This window comes from Schistocerca piceifrons, chromosome 3 (genome assembly GCF_021461385.2).
Source record: "Schistocerca piceifrons isolate TAMUIC-IGC-003096 chromosome 3, iqSchPice1.1, whole genome shotgun sequence".
Classification (NCBI taxonomy): Eukaryota; Metazoa; Arthropoda; class Insecta; order Orthoptera; family Acrididae; genus Schistocerca; species Schistocerca piceifrons.
In genome coordinates this window covers 893,449,752-893,470,929 of record NC_060140.1, presented here as the reverse complement: position 1 = coordinate 893,470,929, position 21,178 = coordinate 893,449,752, and the positions used below count along the sequence as shown (strand labels likewise).

Below are 21,178 nucleotides of genomic sequence, written 5' to 3'. Positions count from 1 at the left end.
CGCAGGTACATTTAGCGATAGGTGTGGATAACGTCTCTATATTGTATTGCGAGTAGAGGTACTAGTAAAAAAGCAATAAATTCAAACGTCATGCATGATGTTGGAGTTTTACTGAGCACCATTTTGTACAGACGTTAGTTTCTCACGCATCTGAATGTCTATGACGTCATGTGTCCCAGAAGTATATGTTACGAATAGAATCAGTAGTAAGGAAATAATAAATTAGAACCTCATGTCTGACGCTTTAATTTTACTGCATGAACAGGGAAAATTCAGCAAGAAATAAACTTTTCTCGTTTCATAATTTGTATTTGTGCGTGTCTCTGTGTATGTGTGTGTTTGTGGAAGGTTCTTGGGCTGTTGGCAAGAACTAGTGTCGTAAAGGTTTGAAATTATGTGTAAAGTTTATTGGAAGTCGCTAAATGCTCGCCTTCTCAAATAATGAACTTCCGCATATCCACCAGCTGTCAGTTACACAACTTCAAGACAAAATACACAGTTTATAACTGTTATACTTGTGTTATTGTATCAAACTTTTAAGATATGGTTATACCTCTTAATGAGTCGATTATGATAGCGTTTTAAATTTTAAAATCACCAAGCTCAGCCCGGTGATGATGGGCGATTAGGTGTTGGCTGAACTGAACTCCCATCCCGACCTGGAAATTCGCTCTGCCTGCCGTATCTGCAATGCCTCCGGTCCCACCTGTCTCATGCAGGTCTTTTGGGAGTGCACCCCCTCCATTGAGCAGCTCCTCACCCTTGGCCTCGCCACCCTTCCTTCCAGTAACACCTGCAATGGCCCCATCCCACCTACTCCCACAAATGTAAAGCTAAGCTCCCTTCTGCCAACCCTGAGCTTGCTGTCCCTGTCCATCCCATTGAGCCCTGTGTGCACCCCAACAACTCCTTCCAACCACCCCCATGGCTGAAGACATATTCCGTTTCCTCACCATAGTCCTCCTAAACATTCACCCTTTCCAACGCCCCCACATTCTCTGACATATCTCCCTCGTTGCTAATCTTTCACCTCAACATCTTCACCACTTACTCACACAACCAAGCCCTCCTCATCTTCACCCACCACAACACCCTAATATAAGCCTCTTCCCTCCCCTCTCTTCACTGTCGTGGCGCAGCACAAGTGTCGTATCCTCTTCCAGAACATCTGCTCCTTTTACACCAACAAATACCTACTCATGAACACCCTCTCCTACCAGCAGGTCGACACCTTCCTCCTGAACGAAACCTTTCTCCAGCCCCACCATACTATCCACACCTCTCCCTATATCCTCCACCAAACTAATGCTCCTGATCCTCAAGCACAGTGTGGAGTCACTATCAGCCACTTTAAGCACATCCCCGTCTGGCCACAACCCCTCCTCAGTGACCCCACCCCTTATCCTCAGCGACTTCTTCCCCTCCATGATTGTCACCTGCACCACCATCTATGTCTGCTCCAATGCTCCTATTCTCTATGACTTCATCTCCCACATTGACTTCACCCCGCTGACAACATCCATAACTGCTGCCCTGCCACTCTTCGGTGGTGGCATCAGTTCCTCCTCACGATCCAAGGTGACCTTGTTCCCTTTCCCCAGCACACCCATCCTGAAAGTAACACCACCCCCAATGTTTTTATTGTCTCCACCAACCACCTTGGGGGTATCGCTGTTGACATCCTTGACCCCATAGGTAGCAACCACCTCCCCATTCCTCTCACCATGCCATCTGCTCATCAACCCCCTCTGGCTCCCCACCCTGCACCCCCTCCCCAGGCAGTCTATTACTACCATCGCACCAACTGGAATGCCTACTGAGAATCCATCACCACCCATATCGAAAGCCACCCTCTTACCTATCGCCATCCTGACGACACTGTTCATGCCTCATCCTTCTATCAGAAGGTCGTTACTGACGCCATGGAGGCCCATGTTCCTACTTAAACCATCCACCCCCACCATCCCACTCTCCCTCCACTGCCTGTCCTCCTCCACGAATCCCATCACCTCTATGGCTCTTTCCTGCACACTCGTGACAGAGATACACTCCAACGCCACTGGCAAATATAGCGACACATCTGGAACCTCATTATAGCAAAAAAACGCCGGGACTGATGGCAGACCTGTCCTTTTGCTCCCTGGTCCCCCTTCAGCATGCCCCCCACGTCATCCACCTTTCTCTCCCCTCTTTCTCGCCACCTTTCCCTTCTCCCTCATGTTCCTCCCCTGGCAGATCCTCCCAGGTTTTTATTCATCAAGTGTGCTGTATTAGTGCTGTGTCTGGTGCCGTTCTATAGTGTCATCAGTGATGTGGTTTTAATTGTGTGCTCGGCCTGTATATAGTCCATGATTGTTCTGTGTTACACCGTCCGTCACTTGGCTCTTTTGGCGTCTTCTAATCCTTGCAGTGGGTGTTTTTGTGTGTACAATACTTTTTTAGATTTTTACATCCGTTTTCGAGTCACCGCTTTTTGTACACTTTTTGCTCTTACATTCCTCCTTTTTTGTTTCTATGTTCTTTTTCTTCATGATATTGTTTTAAATCTCTTCCTGTCTATCTGTAATGTCTTTCAGCTGAAGAGCAATGCATATGCTGCAGCTGGCCCGCCCTGTATGGGGAACTTTAAATACAGCAAAGAAAAAAAATATTACTGTACCTCTAGGGTTGGATCCCCTCACTTCCAAATCGGAGGATTACGCTGCCTGGGCTGTTCTCCGGGTGCAGTTGACTCCTTTGGTAGCGCCCCCTGCTGCCGCCACTGTCGCCGCCACCGTTACCGCCCTGGTGGGGCTCTGCCCCATCCCATTTGCTGCCACCGCTACCGTCCCTCGCTTGGGATACCGAGTCTCCCCTGTTGCTGTCACTTCCAGCTGCTGACCAGGGGATTCGCCGGACCACCTTCACCACTTGCTATAAGGGCTGCCATCTCTCCCTGGTTGAACCGTCATACCCCCCCCCCTTCCCCTCACTGAGGGCTACCTTGTCACCACTGCTGCTGCCACCATTGCTGCTGTCATCACCGCCGCCGCCTTTTCTCGCCCCTGTTGCAATCAACACTGCTATCGCTGTCACCACCATTGCCATCTTTACCTCCCACTTACTCACCACCAACATGGCCCATTCTACCACTTCAATAATTTTCACCTCCCCTTCCACTGCTCCAACAACATCACATGGAGTTCATCGGCAGACCCCATCCCTGTTAGCGCTTCCTTTCCTGTCTGTCCTATTCCCGTGCTGGTTTCAGCCATCACTTCACCTGACTCTCCCCCACCCTTTGCTGCTACCCCATCGTCATCTCCAGGATTCCTACCAGTCTGTGCACCACCTACATCAGGCTCCCAGCCAGCACAAATCTCAGTACACTGCACCACAGTCTCTGCTACACCCACAAACCCACCCCCTGCATCACCTGCCCCTGCCACCTACCCCCAATCCATCCTCCAGCCCCCTTCCCACCCTGTCCTATCCAAGAAACCTACCAAACGCCCTAATGTTGACCCTGCCCCACCCTCTCCACAAAGGAGACCCCTGGTGCCCACGACACACTCACCCACATTGATTTGACCTCATCCCCCCTACATCTCCTTTGACCAAACATTCATCCTCTCAAATCCTGACCATCAATTCCTCGACACCTGCACCCTCACCCTGGCCATCCATAAATACTTCCCCAATGCCCCCATCTCCTTTGTCATTCCTAGCAAGGACTCGGTCCTCATCAAGTCCACCAATGCATCCTTCCACAATGATCTCAAAAATCCCATGTTTTCACTTTGGCTCATGAGCCACCCTTACCCCCTACCACAACCCCTCCTCCCCCAACAGCCTCAACCTTGCCAGCGTCCGCTGACCTTCACTGCCATGATCATGAGGCTTAGTCCCATGGTCACGAAGGCTGAGGTGTTGGCCGAACTCAGTTCCCACCCAAACATTGAAATCCGCTCGGCCCGTCGCATCTTTAATGATGCCAGGCCGATTTACCTTATGAGGATCTTCACCAGATCCTCCTCCTCCATGGATTGCCTCATTATAGAGGTAGCGTTCATCTCTAACAGACGCCACAAAGTTCGCCCCTCCTGTTCCGTCCTCGAATCCTATCACTGCCAACGATATCTTAAATATAATCTGCATGTCACTGCCGATTGTAAGAGTCCCCCTACCTATCCCCACTGCAAGGATTTACACTTCTTCAAGAACAGCCCCAACCTCGCCTCTCCCCCCATCCTCTTCTGTAATACCTGAAACGAATCCCATTCTACCTACTTGTATAAATGCAAAGCAAATACTCCTCCCACCTTCTCATAGCTCACCGTCCCCATCCATCCAGTAGATGCTCCCATTCACCCCCACAACTTCATCCCCCTCCTCCTACTACAGAGAACATCATCCACTTCATCACCATAGTCCTACAAAACATCCACCCTTTCAAACACCCCCTCACCCATTCCCAAATCGCCCTCGCTGCCTGTTCCATCTTTCACCTTACCACCTAAGCCACCTACTCCCACAACCAGGCCCACTTCACCTTCACCCCCCTCACCATCGTCATCTTAATCTCCCCTACCATGATGTGACAACATTACAGTATCCTTTACCATAATATATGCTCCCTGCCCACCCCCAAACACTTCTGCCTGCACACCCTCAATCAACACAGCATGGATGCCTTCATACTCAATGAAAGCTTCCTCCAAACCCATCCATTCACCTCCACTGCCCCTTACACCCCCCACCACACTTATAACCCATAGCCCCTAGTGCATGGTAGCGTTGCTATAACACCTCCCTGTTCAGCTCCAACCTCTCCTCAACAATCCAACCAAACATCTCACCTTCAGCCTTTTCTTCCCCACCCTTACTGTCACATCTGCCCTCACACCCCTATCCTGTACGATATCCTGGCCCACATTGACTGCACCTTCTCCACTTATGTTATTGCTCCAAACCTCAATATCCACAGCCATGCTCCCACCAACCTCCAGCAGTGGCATCGGTTTATCACCACCCTCCAGGGAGACTTGGTTCCCCTCCCCCCACCCAACTCTGACCCGAATTCAATACCACTGCTGACGTTATCCTACCCTCTCCCTACTTCCTTGGGCACTTCACTGCAGAAGTCCTTGACCTCATTGGCAGCGACCACGTCCCTGTCCTCCACACTACCTCTGAGGGACGCCATCCCTTCCTGTGCCTCAGTCTGACATTCCCCTAAACTTCTCCACGATTACTCCTCTGCCAACCGGGATGCCTACCATGACTCCATACACACCCAGATCAAACGCCACAACCTTGCCCTCCAATCTCCCAATGACATCTTCCATACTGCTACCTTCCTTCATATGCCTTGACTGACGCTGTAGACACCCATATTCCTACCAAGGCCCTCCACCCTCACTGTCCAACCCTGCCCCATCGCCTCTACCGATCCTTCCTCCGCACTTGTGACTGGAACACACTCACCACTGGCAATTACAATGACACATTCACAACATGCTTACTGCGAAGAAACGCCGTGCCTGGCGACAGACATGCACACAACTCAACGTCATGCTCCCAATAAACTCTTCCAGCCAGAGGTTGAAAATACGGCTACAGTTGTAAAGTTTTTTTGTTATCACACGACCGTTTTCGGGCTCTTATATGTGTATCTTCAGGTGCGCACCTTGGTGCTGTGACACCTGAGTGGTGGAAATGTACAAGGAATGGTGTGCTACTTATGAGCGTAGAGCATGGAGTATTGGTCTGCTTTCCACCACTTTACTGGAAACCATCCTGCCCCACAATACCCTCTCCTCCATGATGACCATCACTTTCCTGACAACCTCAGAAAGGCCAACTACTTCGCCTTCCACCTATCTGAAGTCTTTTCCATTCCAAAAGATCCCCAATTTAATTATTCCCCTTAACTGACGTCATCAAATGTACAGATACCTCTGCTCCTCCCCTTGCTCCCAGCTTCCAGTACTTGAGCCACACACCACCATCACAACTTAACACTCCCATCACTACACAGGGCATTATCCTCACACTCCACACTAAATGCAACACTGCCCCCAGCCATGACTGCATAATTAAACTCCAGACCTATGCTGTTCCTATCAATTATGTTTGTCTGATTGCCTCCTTCCTCTCCTGCCGCCCCTCCTACATCACTGTCCATAACATCGATTTCCACACCTTCTACCCCTCTGCAGGTGCGCCCAAGGGCTCTGTCCTCCCCCTTTCCTCTAGCTCCTGTACACAGCACATATGCCCCAACCCCCATCCTGTCCACCTCCTGAAGTACGCTGATGACACCGCCTTCCTTGCCCTCGCTCATACCCTTCATTGATCCCAACGCCTTCTCCAAAATCACCTTGACCTTTTTGCCATATGGTATAACCAGTGGCTCCTAAAAATCAATCATTCCAAGGCCCAGACAATCGTCATAGGTTGTTCCACTCCCTCCTTCTGGCTCCTTCATTTTTCCCTTTCCATCTGCTCCAGTCCTGTCCGCCTCTTCCCCACCCTCACCTACCTAGGACTGACCATTGACTCTGGACCTCTCAGCTCCACCCTCTCCAATCCAAAGCCCACAACTGCCTCCATCTCCTTACACTTCTCTCTGGCCGCACATGGGGGTTGAACCTATCTACCATCCTCCACACCTACAGTTCCTTGCCCCATCCCATCCTCTGTTATACCAGTCCCACATGAATATCCAATCCCCCCCCCAAATTCTATTAGTCCCTCCAGATCCTCGAGCGCCTTGCACTCTGCCTCGCCTTCTGTATATGCCTCCCATCCCCCACACAGATCCTCTATGACCCGATTACTTTGCCACATCTCTTCCTTTTCATCGAACACATCCTAGTTGACTACGCCTCCTGCAGGCTTGATCCCGTCCACCCCCCCCCCCCCCAATCCCCTGGTTGCCCTTCTCCTCTCAAACCCCCAACTACTGCCATGCCTTCACCGCTATGTCCGACCTACCCTCCACCTCTACACCCTTTATCTCCTTTCCAAGGTGGCTTCTGTCAACACCCCCTCCCAAATGATGCTTTCTCTTCTTCCATTTATCCTTCCTATCAACTCTGATCCTCACCTCCCCCTCCCTACCTCTATCCTTTTCCCGGGTTCCCTCTTTCCCTCTGACCTCCCTTTCTGTTTTTTTCCCTTTTCACCACCTACCCTCTCTTTGACTCCCTTGTCTCTGCCGAGTCCTTTTGAATTCCGCTCCTCTGCCTTTCCACACTCCCTCTCGTGTCCACCTTGTGCCCCCACCCCCTATGAGTCCTCTCCCTCCATTGGTTCCTCACCCTTTCTTTCCCCTCATCTGTCTGGGTCCACCCCCTCCCCTATCTGCCCTAGGGTATGGTGTGTCATTTCTGTGCTAACTTTTAAATGCAGTATTTTAAGTGAGTGTTAAGTATTGGGCATCTTGCTTGGGGTGAATTTTTATCTCTTGTGAACAGAAACCAGACTGTCGCCACGTTTTTTAATTGCCTGTCTATTATTGTACCTGTTTTGCTTACTGTGTTTTTTAATTATCGTTGCCAACTCTTGTTTTATACTTTAATTGCCACAATTTTTCGTCATTTTACAATTTGAAAGTTACCTTTTTTATTGCCTGCTTTTATTATTTATTATCTTCTTATTATGTTTTTAAAACTTCTGTAGGCTGAAGTAGGGGTCAGTGAAGTGGAAGGAAGACAAGGATTTCTGGTCAGATGAGTATCGGGTAATATCAACAGCAGCAGAAAATGGTATAACAGGTGTAGGATTCGTTATGGATAGGAAGGTAGGGCAGAGGGTGTGTTACTGTGAACAGTTCAATGACCGGGTTGTTCTAATCGCAACGATAGTTCAGGTATACATGCCGACGTCGCAAGCTGAAGATGAACAGATAGAGAAAGTGTATGAGGATATTGAAAGGGTAATGCAGTGTGTAAAGGGGGACGAAAATCTAATAGTCATGGGCGACTGGAATGCAGTTGTAGGGGAAGGAGTAGAATAAAAGGTTACAGGAGAATATGGGCTTGGGACAAGGAATGAAAGAGGAGAAAGACTAATTGAGTTCTGTAACAAGTTTCAGTTAGTAATAGCGAATACCCTGCTCAAGAATCACAAGAGGAGGAGGTATACTTGGAAAAGGCCGGGAGATACGGGAAGATTTCAATTAGATTACATCATGGTCAGACAGAGATTCCGAAATCAGATACTGGATTGTAAGGCGTACCCAGGAGTAGATATAGACTCAGATCACAATATAGTAGTGATAAAGAGTAGGCTGAAGTTCAAGACATTGGTTAGGAAGAATCAATACGCAAAGAAGTGGGATACGGAAGTACTAAGGAATGACGAGATACGTTTGAAGTTCTCTAACGCTATAGATACAGCAATAAGGAATAGCGCAGTAGGCAGTACAGTTGAAGAGGAATGGACATCTCTAAAAAGGGCCATCACAGAAGTTGGGAAGGAAAACATAGGTACAAAGAAGGTAGCTGCGAAGAAACCATGGGTAACAGAAGAAATACTTCAGTTGATTGATGAAAGGAGGAAGTACAAACATGTTCCGGGAAAATCAGGAGAACAGAAAACAAGTCGCTGAGGAATGAAATAAATTGTAAGTGCAGGGAAGCTAAGACGAAATGGCTGCAGGAAAAATGTGAAGACATCGAAAAAGATATGACTGTCGGAAGGTCAGACTCAGCATACAGGAAAATCAAAACAACCTTTGGTGACATTAAAAGCAACGGTGGTAACATTAAGAGTGCAACGGGAATTCCACTGTTAAATGCAGAGGAGAGAGCAGATAGGTGGAAAGAATACACTGAAAGCCTCTATGAGGGATAGAGACGAAACAGGAGTCGATTTAGAAGAGATAGGGGATCCAGTATTAGAATCGCAATTTAAAAGAGCTTTGGAGGACTTACGGTCAAATAAGGCAGAAGGGATAGATAACATTCCATCAGAATTTCTAAAATCATTGGAGGAAGTGGCAACAAAACGACTATTCACGTTGGTGTGTAGAATATATGAGTCTGGCGACATACCATCTGACTTTCGGAAAAGCATCATCCATACAATTCCGAAGACGGCAAGAGCTGACATGTGCGAGAATTATCGCACAATCAGCTTAAAAGCTCATGTATCGAAGCTGCTTACAAGAATAATATACAGAAGAATGGAAAAGAAAATTGAGAATGCGCTAGGTGACGATCAGTTTGGCTTTAGGAAAAGTAAAGGGACGAGAGAGGCAATTCTGACGTTACGGCTAATAATGGAAGTAAGGCTAAAGAAAAATCAAGACACTTTCATAGGATTTGTCGACCTGGAAAAAGCGTTCGACAATATAAAATGGTGCAAGCTGTTCGAGATTCTGAAAAAAGTAGGGGTAAGCTATAGGGAGAGACGGGTCATATACAATATGTACAACAACCAAGAGGGAATAATAAGAGTGGACGATCAAGAACGAAGTGCTCGTATTAAGAAGGGTGTAAGACAAGGCTGTAGCCTTTCGCCCCTACTCTTCAATCTGTACATCGAGGAAGCAATGATGGAAATAAAAGAAAGGTTCAGGACTGGAATAAAAATACTTGGTGAAAGGATATCAATGATACGATTCGCTGATGACATTGCTATCCTGAGTGAAAGTGAAGAAGAATTAAATGATCTGCTGAACGGAATGAACAGTCTAATGAGTACACAGTATGGTTTCAGAGTAAATCGGAGAAAGACGAAGGTAATGAGAAGTAGTAGAAATGAAAACAGCGAGAAAATTAACATCAGGATTGATGGTCACGAAGTCAATGAAGTTAAGGAATTCTGCTACCTAGGCAGTAAAATAACCAATGACGGACGTAGCAAGGGGGACATCAAAAGCAGACTCGCTATGGCAAAAAAGGCATTTCTGGCCAAGAGAAGTCTACTAATATCAAATACCGGCCTTAATTTGAGGAAGAAATTTCTGAGGATGTACGTCTGGAGTACAGCATTGTATGGTAGTGAAACATGGACTGTGGGAAAACCGGGAACAGAAGAGAATCGAAGAATTTGAGATGTGGTGCTATAGACGAATGTTGAAAATTAGGTGGACTGATAAGGTAAGGAATGAGTAGGTTCTACGCAGAATCGGAGAGGAAAGGAATATGTGGAAAACACTGATAAGGAGAAGGGACAGGATGATAGGACATCTGCTAAGACATGAGGGAATGACTTCCATGGTACTAGAGGGAGCTGTAGTGGGCAAAAACTGTAGAGGAAGACAGAGATTGGAATACGTCAAGCAAATAATTGAGGACGTAGGTTGCAAGTGTTACTCTGAGATGTAGAGGTTAGCACAGGAAAGGAATTCGTGGCGGGCCGCATCAAACCAGTCAGTAGACTGAGGACCAAAAAAAAAAGTACTTTTTATTATGGTCTGTTTTGTTTTAAGCTGTAGACAATCTCCTAGTGTATTTACGTTTTTTCCTATATTTTGCTGTAGATCTGAAGACGGCCATTATAGACCGAAACCGGTAGTCTGATGACAAAAATTTGTGACCATAAACGTAAAGCAAAAGAAATTTATACTTAACAGAACATTTCCTTACTAAAAACATCACTAGACTTATGAGGACTTGGAAATATATTTTTCACAGCTCGTACAACATCCATCAGGTACCCAAAAAGTGGAAGATCATATATTAATAAAATATTCGAAGAAATGTAGCAGCTACACGCAACATTGTGACTTGTGCCACCTTTAGTTCAACTTCAGAAAGGACGATCGTACTCCTTCCCCCAGAACGCGTGAGTTTCCTGTGGGGCAGTGGCTCTCCTGTACGCTCACCAGTTCGCCGGTCTACTTGGACTAAACGATATCCCGTTTCCAGCAGATTCGTTTTTCTACTACCAGCTCGAAACGTTTCAGCAGTATAGAAGGGTAACAATTGCTCATTATGTGGTACAGTTGCTGTGGCATGAAACTTTCTCTGGATTCCAACTTACAGTGGCCTCGTACGAATCGAGTACTTGGACTTCCTCACAAATACCGCAACACACAATGCGCACTTCATTATCTCTAATTTCAATCTATTCGACGACATCGCTGGAATTATAACTCATGGAATGAATTGTGGGAAGAAACACGACGTCACCGAGGCTGTGAAGACTGCAATGTCCAACACAATCACCCAAAAGCCGTAGTTCACGGATTAGGCATGGAGCAGACGACATCTAACGTCATGGGAAATTGACCGGTGTTGTTTTTTAACTTTTAAAACTAATGTTTATATTATCTATTTTTACTTCTTTATTGGCATCGGAAGGAAATGCGTTAAAGATTTCATAAATAGTTCATACGAGACGACAACAGTCTTGACGGATTTTCTAAGAGATTGTTATGTACGCATATTGGTACAAATAGCAAGTTTGTGTCCTCTGCACGTCCTACTAAACAATTTTTGTAACATCTACTCTATTTGCAATGTAATTTATGTATTGGCGCGTCAAACACCGCCAATAAAATAAAATAAAATGCCTTGTTTATTTTATGTGATTTTGTGACTGATAGCGCAGCTGAGACTGAAATTAGCTTGAGTGGCGTTTACACCAAAAGTATAAGGGAATTAGAATTTTAGAATAAAATGTGGAGAAATCTGCAGTAGCCTGACTGTAACAATTCATGAACATAAGAAACAGAATAGGCACTTAGGCTCTGCCGTAGTGAATGCGGCTTGAAGACTCCAGTTCATTGAAATGATACTAGCCGAATGCAATCAATTGACAAAACAGTCATTCAGCCAACCTTAAATCAATACGGAAGTTTAAAGTACTAATTACAAAACGTCCGAACAGGGGATACTGAATGATAAAAAAGGCCAGCAGAAATCGTCACAGTTTTATTTGACCGATGGAAGAGCCTCACAGAGATATTGGAAAACCGTAACTGTTAGACGCTTGAAAATAGACGTTAACTCTCCATTAGCAATCAACTTCTAAAGTTACAGGAGTCAGTTTTATGTGTGAAATGTAGAAATTTTCTATACCCTTCTACATATAGTTACAACACGGACTGTGAACACAAGATTAATTACAACACGAAAAGAGGCATTTAACCAATCACTCTTCTCGCTCTCCCTGAAATAGGAATAAACTCTACTACACAGTACTATCGGAAGTACCCTATTCTCTGCACTTAACTGTTTATGGTAGAGGACATTATTCTGAACATCTGAATTTTTAACTGCTCTTTTACACTACATTATTTACTAGCTTATCGCCTGCTGCTTCACACGCATAGACTGTATGACCTGCTCAAATTTTTTTGTTACTACACCTAAACTTTTCACTCTAATGAGGGCCATAGAAGCATCGTCTTTTGCGAATGTACTTCTGGCCAAAAAGCGATTCTGTTACCTGGAATCGAAGGTTATAATTATTCATAAATTTGGCGTTCCTAAGGTGATATCTCCAAGACACTCTCAACCATTTGTATCTAACCGAGAAGGTAAATCCAATAATCATAGATTTAGCTTTGAAGGATTTTTAATACAACTAAATATTTTCTTACAAATTTTAATCCCCTATTTCATACCCTTAATTTCGGAAAATCTCTCTCAAATGACGCCTACAGTTTAAGGTCAACAACATCTGCAAATTTCAAGTTTCTATCCTTAGGGGTTGGCTGAGCGATGATAAGTCAGTCAGTTAGTCTGGTTATTGCCTTTTATATGTAGAGATTAATATGACAATATGTCTTTGTAGTCGGTTTTCTTAATATATCGAGTAATCACCACATACTTAGTTATGTAAATTAGGTAGGGAAATACACAAAAGAAATTTCAGCCAGATTTTGATACCATTTTACTGTGTAAATTTCGCTACATTTTGTTTTCTGCTAGTTTTCCAGTCTGGTCACTGTGGTAGCACAGCATACAGGGATTCAGACCATCCCCCATTTCAGAGGCGCCATGGTTTTCCCTTGAGCCAGCGAGCTGCATCGCGGCGTGCGGCTGCTCCATTGGCGATGACGTCACGGCTCCACTGTGCGGCTGCGGCCAGCGACTCGTCCTCCAGGGCGACGACTGCCTGCTGCGCCTGATGAAGGTCACGAGGATAAGGTGAAGGCTCAGTGCGGCAAGAGTACATCGGAAAAGGGGGGATGAAACACTTTATCTCAATAAACGATTATATGATGTCCATGTATGTCTAAATGACTGCATTTATTTCTGCATATTACTGATGGTATGGTACATGACATATAAAAATTGAATCTAAATCTCATTAAATAAAAGTAATAATATCCCAAACCAGTGTAATCCCCCTCTCACCCAGTGCTAGGACTTTTGTATCCTCTGGAGTTAACTTTATTCACACTCATGAACATGTAATTACAACACTATCAAAATATATATGAGTATGATGCATGTTCATAGAAATCCGTGATTATGTCTTGAGACTAACTAGCATTTGGACTACTGCAACAATATTTTTATATTATTATACTGGGTAGAAATGCAATGATGCCCTTTAATGTGTTATTTGCAGCATAAAGACCCCTGATCTTTCCATAAAAGTCCCTAGTTTAATGTTTCCTTATAGGAGCAATTTGTTTATCTTTCACTCTCTGCTCCCCACCCTGTGTGTGTGTGTGTGTGTGTGTGTGTGTGTGTGTGTGTGTGTGTGTGTGTGTGTGTGGTGTGTGTTTGTGTGGCGTTAGTGATGCTATCGTTAACTATTGCTCCCACATTCTCTCTATCGCAAACATAAGTGGGTGCATGAGCAGCACAGCCTCCTCCCCGCCACTCACCTTGTCCAGCATCTGCTCGTCGCGCATCTCCAGCGGGGCCTGCCTCAGCAACTTCCTGGCTGCCTGCTTCTCATCTGGCCTGCAGACACGCAGCAGTGACGTCAGGCAGGGGTCGACCAGGACAACATTTTGGAGTTTAGTGTCACGTCAGTATAAACCTTTCGATACATGAATTAATGTCTCTGCTGGACAATATTGGGATTTTGTCGGAGGAATCACAGGAACAGATGCACACTGTCGTTTATGTGAATTAATATTCGTCAATAGTGCGATGGATGGATCAAAACTTGAGTGCTAATGTACAACCTAGGCAAATTGGGGATATTCATTGATACTGAGAGATAGATGTTGATATCTATTCGTCCGCTGGCAGTGTTGGTTATATTATTCATTATGCTTTATTATTTATATTTATATAACCACCAAGGATGTCTCTGTATGTGTTCGATGTTCCTGGATTTTGGACAGCTTGGAAAGCTTTCTACTTTGAACCATACAGACTGAAAACATAGAAGCAGATGACCTAACAAAAAGCTTTAATTAGATTATCTGCACTACCAATACAAAGGCACATTTCTTGCGTGACCATCAAAGTTCATCTCACATTATTATTATTCATCATTATTTTTTGTTATTGTGTTGCAGCGCTGATTTTGTCTCTCTGGAGAGAGCCGCAGAGAGCCTGCTGAGGGAGAAGGCGGCTGTACCCACCTGGAGAGAAGGTTTGCGCCGCGGCTGAGAAACTGGAGAGCGGATGCAAGGGTGTGTCGGCGCTGCAGCAGTCCCTCCAGCAGCCACTGGAGGTGCTCTCTCCGGAAGCCGCCCTTGGCTCCAGTGGCGGTCAGCACGTAATTTCGAAAAAATTCATGCAGTGAATGTTTTAAGACCAACTGAAGTACAAGAAGCTTTCTGAGTCCATTGCATATGTGCCATGTATACTTATAGTGCATATTGCTGGAGCTGGGTTGAAAGATAAATCAGTAGCACCTATCATCATAGAGACAATGTTATTACATTGTACCTACCGTAGCCCATCCACTAACTGTGAGCAGGTGACCCCCAGCATGATGTCGTTTAGCTCAGAGACGATATCAGTTGTTTGGTACAGATCCATGAGGAAACTGTACGCGTTTTCTCCACCTTGCTGGGCACCGTAGCAGTAGACGACACGTTTCAAGTCTGGTCCCACCCTGAAAAAACGTAAGGCAGTTGAAGATACAACTTGAACTTCTTGACGCAGTATGACTCAATTTCTGATACGGATCGTTTTGTTTTTTTTTCGATAATAACATAGAATGTTCGGTAAATCTGTGATCTGTGGTACGTGTTACGATGGTGTAACTGGAAAGTCTCACATGGAAGAACGAATTTCTATACTCATGTTGGAGGCGTGGTGTAGCACATAATATTGGAATGTACTAGGGACGTTCAATAAGTAATTTAGCACAATTTTTTTCTCGGCCAATTTCAGTTCAAAATGGTACAGCGTAAAGTCAAGTGCTGGCACCCAGTCGGGAACGATAGAGAAGAGATGGCTGTGATAAGAAGTCAGCCAATCGCACGCTGACCGACCTCCCTCCAGGACGACAACGCAACACCAGCGGGCCCTGTGCGAAGAGGACATAAGCGCCGCGACCGACTGGTGACAGCCAGTTCAACAGTAGCAGTGTCAACTCTATTCAGTTCGCTGGTACTCTCTATGTAGCACAGACTTGGAACTGTTTATACTGAAGAAGATTTATTATTTTGTATGTCGCCTTTTGTTTGGGACACATCTATATAATCTCAAAAGTATTGTATCTTTTCATGTTGTAATAAAACTCATTAATATGATTTGTTTGAATGTTTATGCAGTGTGGGATCCGTACCAGATAGGGTCGATAGAAGAGATAGAGAAGATCCAACGGAGAGCAGCGCGCTTCGTTACAGGATCATTTAGTAATCGCGAAAGCGTTACGGAGTTGACAGATAAACTCCAGTGGAAGACTCTGCAGGAGAGACGCTCAGTAGCTCGGTACGGGCTTTTGTTGAAGTTTCGAGAACATACCTTCACCGAAGAGTCAAGCAGTATATTGCTCCCTCCTACGTATATTTCGCGAAGAGACTATGAGGATAAAATCAGAGAGATTAGAGCCCACACAGAGGCATACCGGCAATCTTTCTTTCTATGAACAATACGAGACTAGAATAGAAGGGAGAACCGATAGAGGTACTCAAGGTACCCTCCGCCACACACGTCAGGTGGCTTGCGGAGTATGGATTTAGATGTATATGTAGATGTATCTAGCGAACCCAGTGAACAGGTTTCCTAGACACCACAGAAGAAATGCGGGATTTGTAGTGGGACATCGTGGGATATTCCCACTTCAGCCCCAATAGTTTCACGAAATTTCGACAGGTCGTGGCGATATACATAGCCTTCAAAATGGCCTCTGTAACAGACTTGCATTCCAAGCAGAGAGCTGTCATTAAGTTTGTGTTGGTGAAAAACCAGAGCATTGTAGATATTCATATGCACTTGCAGAATGTCTACGACCTGGAAATAAGCAAACGATGAGAAGTCTATCGTCATTGCAACAAAGTCGCGTGAACCTGTTCAATCTGCCGCATGTCAGCCAGATGTACACAGCTGTGACTCCAGTATCGTTAGAAAGGGCAGACACTCTTATTCGAGGTAAATGCTGGATCACAATCAGACACCATGACAATGTGAGGCCTACCACAAAGCTTTGTACCCGAGAGGAGCTCACAAAACTTCATTGGACTGTTCTTCCATCCACCATACAGCCTGGATTACACATTTTCTGACTTCCATTTGTTTGACTAATGAAAGATGCACGCCACAGGAAGGCATACGTGGATGATGGGGAGGTTACTGATGCAGCAAGTAGAGTGGTACCATGCGGGCATACTGCCCCGCCAGTATGGTGGTGTAAGGCTGTCACATGGAATAGAGAAAATAGAGAAAAATAGGGTTTTGTAACAAAAACATGGAGAATGATATGATCTATTCGAATACTGCATAAAATCAAAAAAACGTGTTGCATTACCTATTGAACATGCCATGTATAATTGTTGCTGAAGGCCTTCATATAAATTGAAGGTGGGGAGAGGAAGAAGGAAAGGAAAGGGGAGCGATCACTGCTGTCATCTGCACTGGCATATTACGCAGAATCGGTGACGACGAGTGAAAATGCGTACTGGACCAGGATTCGAACCCAGGATTTCCTGCTTACTAGGCAGGTGGGGTAACCACTGAGCCATCCGGGACACAGTGTTGTAGCCATTGCATGGACTATCTCGGCTCGCCTCACGGCCTATCCACGCTCCCATGGAGCACCACCTATCCGCTGCCCCTGACCATTTCCTTCATATTCGCTTTCCCGAGATTCTCACACAGGAGGTTGGACGTGTTTGTGCATTTGCACTGAAAAGGTGGATTCTTTGCCCAGCTAGGCCTATCAAATTATATGAATGTGTCGTGTCTGTCCTTTCAGACATGTCCGAAATAACAGACACCACACATTCATATAATTACATGTAAGTTGGTCCTGTACCTATACTACGTTTGAAGCTCTATCCAGTGGCATATAAACGATACTCCAGTGACGTCCAGGTAGAGGTAACTTGATGCATATGATGTCATTCACAGCTGGTTCCTTCTGTTATGCAATAAAGTAAACTTAAGGAACCTTATGAAATGCAGGTATGTATTGAAAGGTAAATACCAATTTTCATTGATGAATAAGTGACATCCCATGGTTGAACTTGTGTACTTGTGCGTTATAATATTGATTATTTATTGGTATTAGAGTTACCAAAAGAAATGTTTAGGATAACAGCTGTAGGAACTTATTTCTGATTTAAAGAAAGCTAAAAATTCGTATTAGTGTTTAAGGCTACAAAGTAATGGACATCTTTTTGAAGTGCAAATTGTCTTACTGAAAAAGGTTGCCTTATTATGTAACTGACGATGGATGTATTGGAAGAATGGATTTCGATATGAAACAGAGCACATAAAATTATGCGTCCTTTACTGCAGCCAAATGTAGGTGACAGTTTCGCAGACTATCAATTTCTTTCATTCTACTTCAACAATAAGCTTTTAAATTACGTGTAGTTCAAAAGCTACATTGAATTTTTCAGGTAGAAACTGTACTTTGTTGAGAGAGTTCTCTATCATGGGATTAGTTCAGGCACTAGCCAAGATTCTCTGCACTCCAATTGTGACACAAAGGACAAAGCACTTTGAGCAGGTCACTCACTGGCTACTGGAGTTGCCGGGGGCAGCCATGAAGTGTTGCAACTGCTCATACATGGAGCTGAGACACGACGGTTCACCATAGTTGCAGGCGATGTTGACAATGATGGCCCGTAGAATGCGAGTCGTGTGGTCCTCTCCAGGTTGCTCTTGGTAGAGCAGCAGGATCGCCACGTGCTGGATCATGGACAGCACAAACTCCTGCCGGCATTTGTTTCATACAGATTAAAACAATGGAGAGTGTTGTAGTGCTTGGAAAACCACATACAGCAAACACTAACATAAGTGTGAACAGAAATTATTTGCTGGAACCAGACTTACTGACAGACCAGTAAGTGCAGTGAGAATATATTGACTGCTAGTGATGTCAGGTTGCGAGGCCTCACCCTGAAGTCCTCCGCCACGTCTTCATCGACAAGAAGCTCGAGGTTCCACAGGACGCCAGGGACGGCCCTCCACGGGATGTAGCCGTACTCGAGACGCAGGTAGGAGGCGAGCTGCAGGGCCGTGCCGGCGGGCAGCAGCTGGCCCGCCCCTGCCAGGCTGGCCGCGTCATCCAGCAGCTGCACGCGCACCACCGCCGACACCAGAAAGGGGTTCTGCAGTAGCTGCGCTGTCAGCAGCGCCCAGTTCTGCTCGTCGTAGTTCACCCGGTAGTAGCCTGCACACAGTGGACACTGCTAAACTCCGACACACAAAGGCAGTCACCTGCTGTCGAAAAACAGTAGTATTTCCTATGGATACTTTTTATTTACTATTATTAATAATGGTAGTAGTAGTAGTTGTTGTTGCTGTAGGTTTGTGTTGTTTTTATCATTCTTGTTTTTCTTGTTGTTGTTTTGTAGGCGTGTTTTATGATCCACCATGTCGAGAATTTTCTTCTTTTTCAAATGATGCAAAGTGTCGAAGCCACAGACAGCCCAATGAGGAGTGGGGTCTCGAGGTTTCTGTTCAGGTTGGAGTACCTAATACAAAGCCAATGACAAGCAATTTCACCATTGCTATTGCTAATGTGTGGGAAGATGCATTTGCCTGGTGAAAGAGCACTTTTTTGTGTGCCAATATTGGTCTTTCTTCAGCCAACGCAATTTTCAAACAATCCAACAACGAATCATAATAAGATCCAGTTATGGCTCTGTCTTTTTCTGAGTAATCAACGAGGGTTATTCTTTGAGAATCCCAAAAAAAGATTACCATGACCTTATGAGCTGATGAAATGGTCTGTGCTCTCTTTGCTGCACTTTCATCAGCCTTGATCCATTGTTTTCACAGAAGTTTTGACTCTAGTTGTAAAGATGGATTCAGGTTTGATCAACAGTCACAAATAGGTGCAAAACGTCTTGCGGACTGTGATTAAACAGCACCATACATTGTGTTGAAATGTTGTGCCAGTTGCGCTTTTGGTCGACTGTGAGCAATCGGAGCGCCCACCTTGTACACAGCTTATTCACAGCCTATTCTCTGTGTAAAATGTTATGCTCTCGCTCATTTGAGAAGCCTGCAGTCATAGAACTCTCATGAAATTTAATTCGGCCGTCTTACATTACCATATTATGAATTTCGACAATTGTTTCCTTTCGACGGCAGGAGAGCATTCGTCTTTGGTGCTTGTCTGACCACATTTAAATTCATTAATCCAAAAGTAAATTTTCTTCAGTGATGGTGCAGAATCCTCAAGAAATTTATCCAATTCTGTTTTTTGATTTGTGCAGAATCCAACACTTCAAGTGAAAATGTTTAGTAAAACAATCTTTTACCCACTTTGAATCACAGTAGAACATTGGCAGTCAACAATGCACTGTATGCTGTACATTGTTGAAATACTTCATATGGTCCTTGGAGCAATCAGGCTCACCAACCACGAAGGCGCAATTAAAATGTTCCATTTTTTCATTGAAATTTACCTGACTTACCAAACCACACTCACAAATATAAGCATGTTGTGGAAACTGCTATCTTATAATATTACAACTGCAACAGGGCTACAACAGACATTGCTGGTTTGACAAAAATTTTGGCTTACTACCTGGCCTTCCAGATCATCCGATTTTAATTCCATACAAAATACCTGACATCTCTGAAACAGTAGATGAAATGCAATGATCATTAACCCCGCAGTTTGATAACGCTATGGAATGTATTTATCAATATGTGGTCTCATTTGGATGTGCTATACTTGAAGAAGTTTGTGGGCTTCCTTCCTCACCGAACAGTGGCCATTACCAAGGCTAGATGCAGTGTTGCACAGTATAAGACTGAAGTCTCGTAGGCCTGACTACTTTTTGATATGGTGTTTATATTTGATAAGCATCATCCACACCCCTGTTCCCACTTATCCTTAAGCCATAACCTGATCGCTCACTTGTGATCCTCCCTAAGATCCTATCATCGTATCTATTGTCTCTTGATTGTATTTGGATTTGTTCTATCATTCAGCCTGTAGTAGAATCAACGATCATGACATGATAACTGTAGAGCAAGACTTTCAGTTCATTATCTGCAATGTGCTTCATGTAATGTTGCAAATGATGGAGATGAAAAATTTTCCTCATAGAGTTGACCTATGTCCCTCTCACCTTCAGTAATATGGTCTTGAGCAGGCAAGATGGACAATATGCGCAGCAGTTTGCTTCCCAGTACAGATTTCTGATCACACTGATTAAATTTCCAAGAAGAGTGTATAAAAACAGAAGGGATTGATTTCCTAAAACTCTTTCACTGTGACAGAACACCAATACAATGAATTTCTACCTACACTAAAAATAATTTTTATGAGAAAAGTATTTCTCATCACAGTTGTATGAAATTAAAACTACAAGAAATTAAGTATGAGTCTGAAAATGATATAATATGGTACAGATTCTACTGGATATGCAGTATAAGGACACAGGTGAAGTCAAACAGCAGGGTGGACAATATTCCAATGAACAGATTGTGTAGCTTCCATGTACAATTGTGGGAGGATCTATCTGGAAAAACTTCTGAGGAGTGAGATACGTAGCAGCGGAGCTATAACTACAGCAGAGGACATGACGAATAGATTCATCGCAGTTCATGAGACTAATGGCTGAAATTAATGACAGCAATGTGTACTCTTTATAACCAACCAGTGTAGTTGTCAATGTAATATGCAGACT

At 44.6% G+C, this 21,178-nt stretch overlaps 1 protein-coding gene across 1 annotated transcript in view; it reads right to left on the bottom strand.

Moving 5' to 3' along the window:
* Positions 1-12,930: 12,930 nt before the first annotated feature.
* The window catches only part of LOC124789166 (aminopeptidase N-like), a 130,055-nt gene continuing 121,807 nt past the window's right edge, over positions 12,931-21,178 (bottom strand). The window contains exons 12-16 of the mRNA XM_047256459.1: positions 18,428-18,702; positions 18,046-18,242; positions 14,806-14,970; positions 13,781-13,859; positions 12,931-13,068 (exon numbers count right to left, since the gene is read on the bottom strand). Of these exons, the coding sequence (XP_047112415.1) occupies positions 12,931-13,068; positions 13,781-13,859; positions 14,806-14,970; positions 18,046-18,242; positions 18,428-18,702 (854 nt within the window). The remainder of the gene's footprint in view (positions 13,069-13,780; positions 13,860-14,805; positions 14,971-18,045; positions 18,243-18,427; positions 18,703-21,178) is intronic.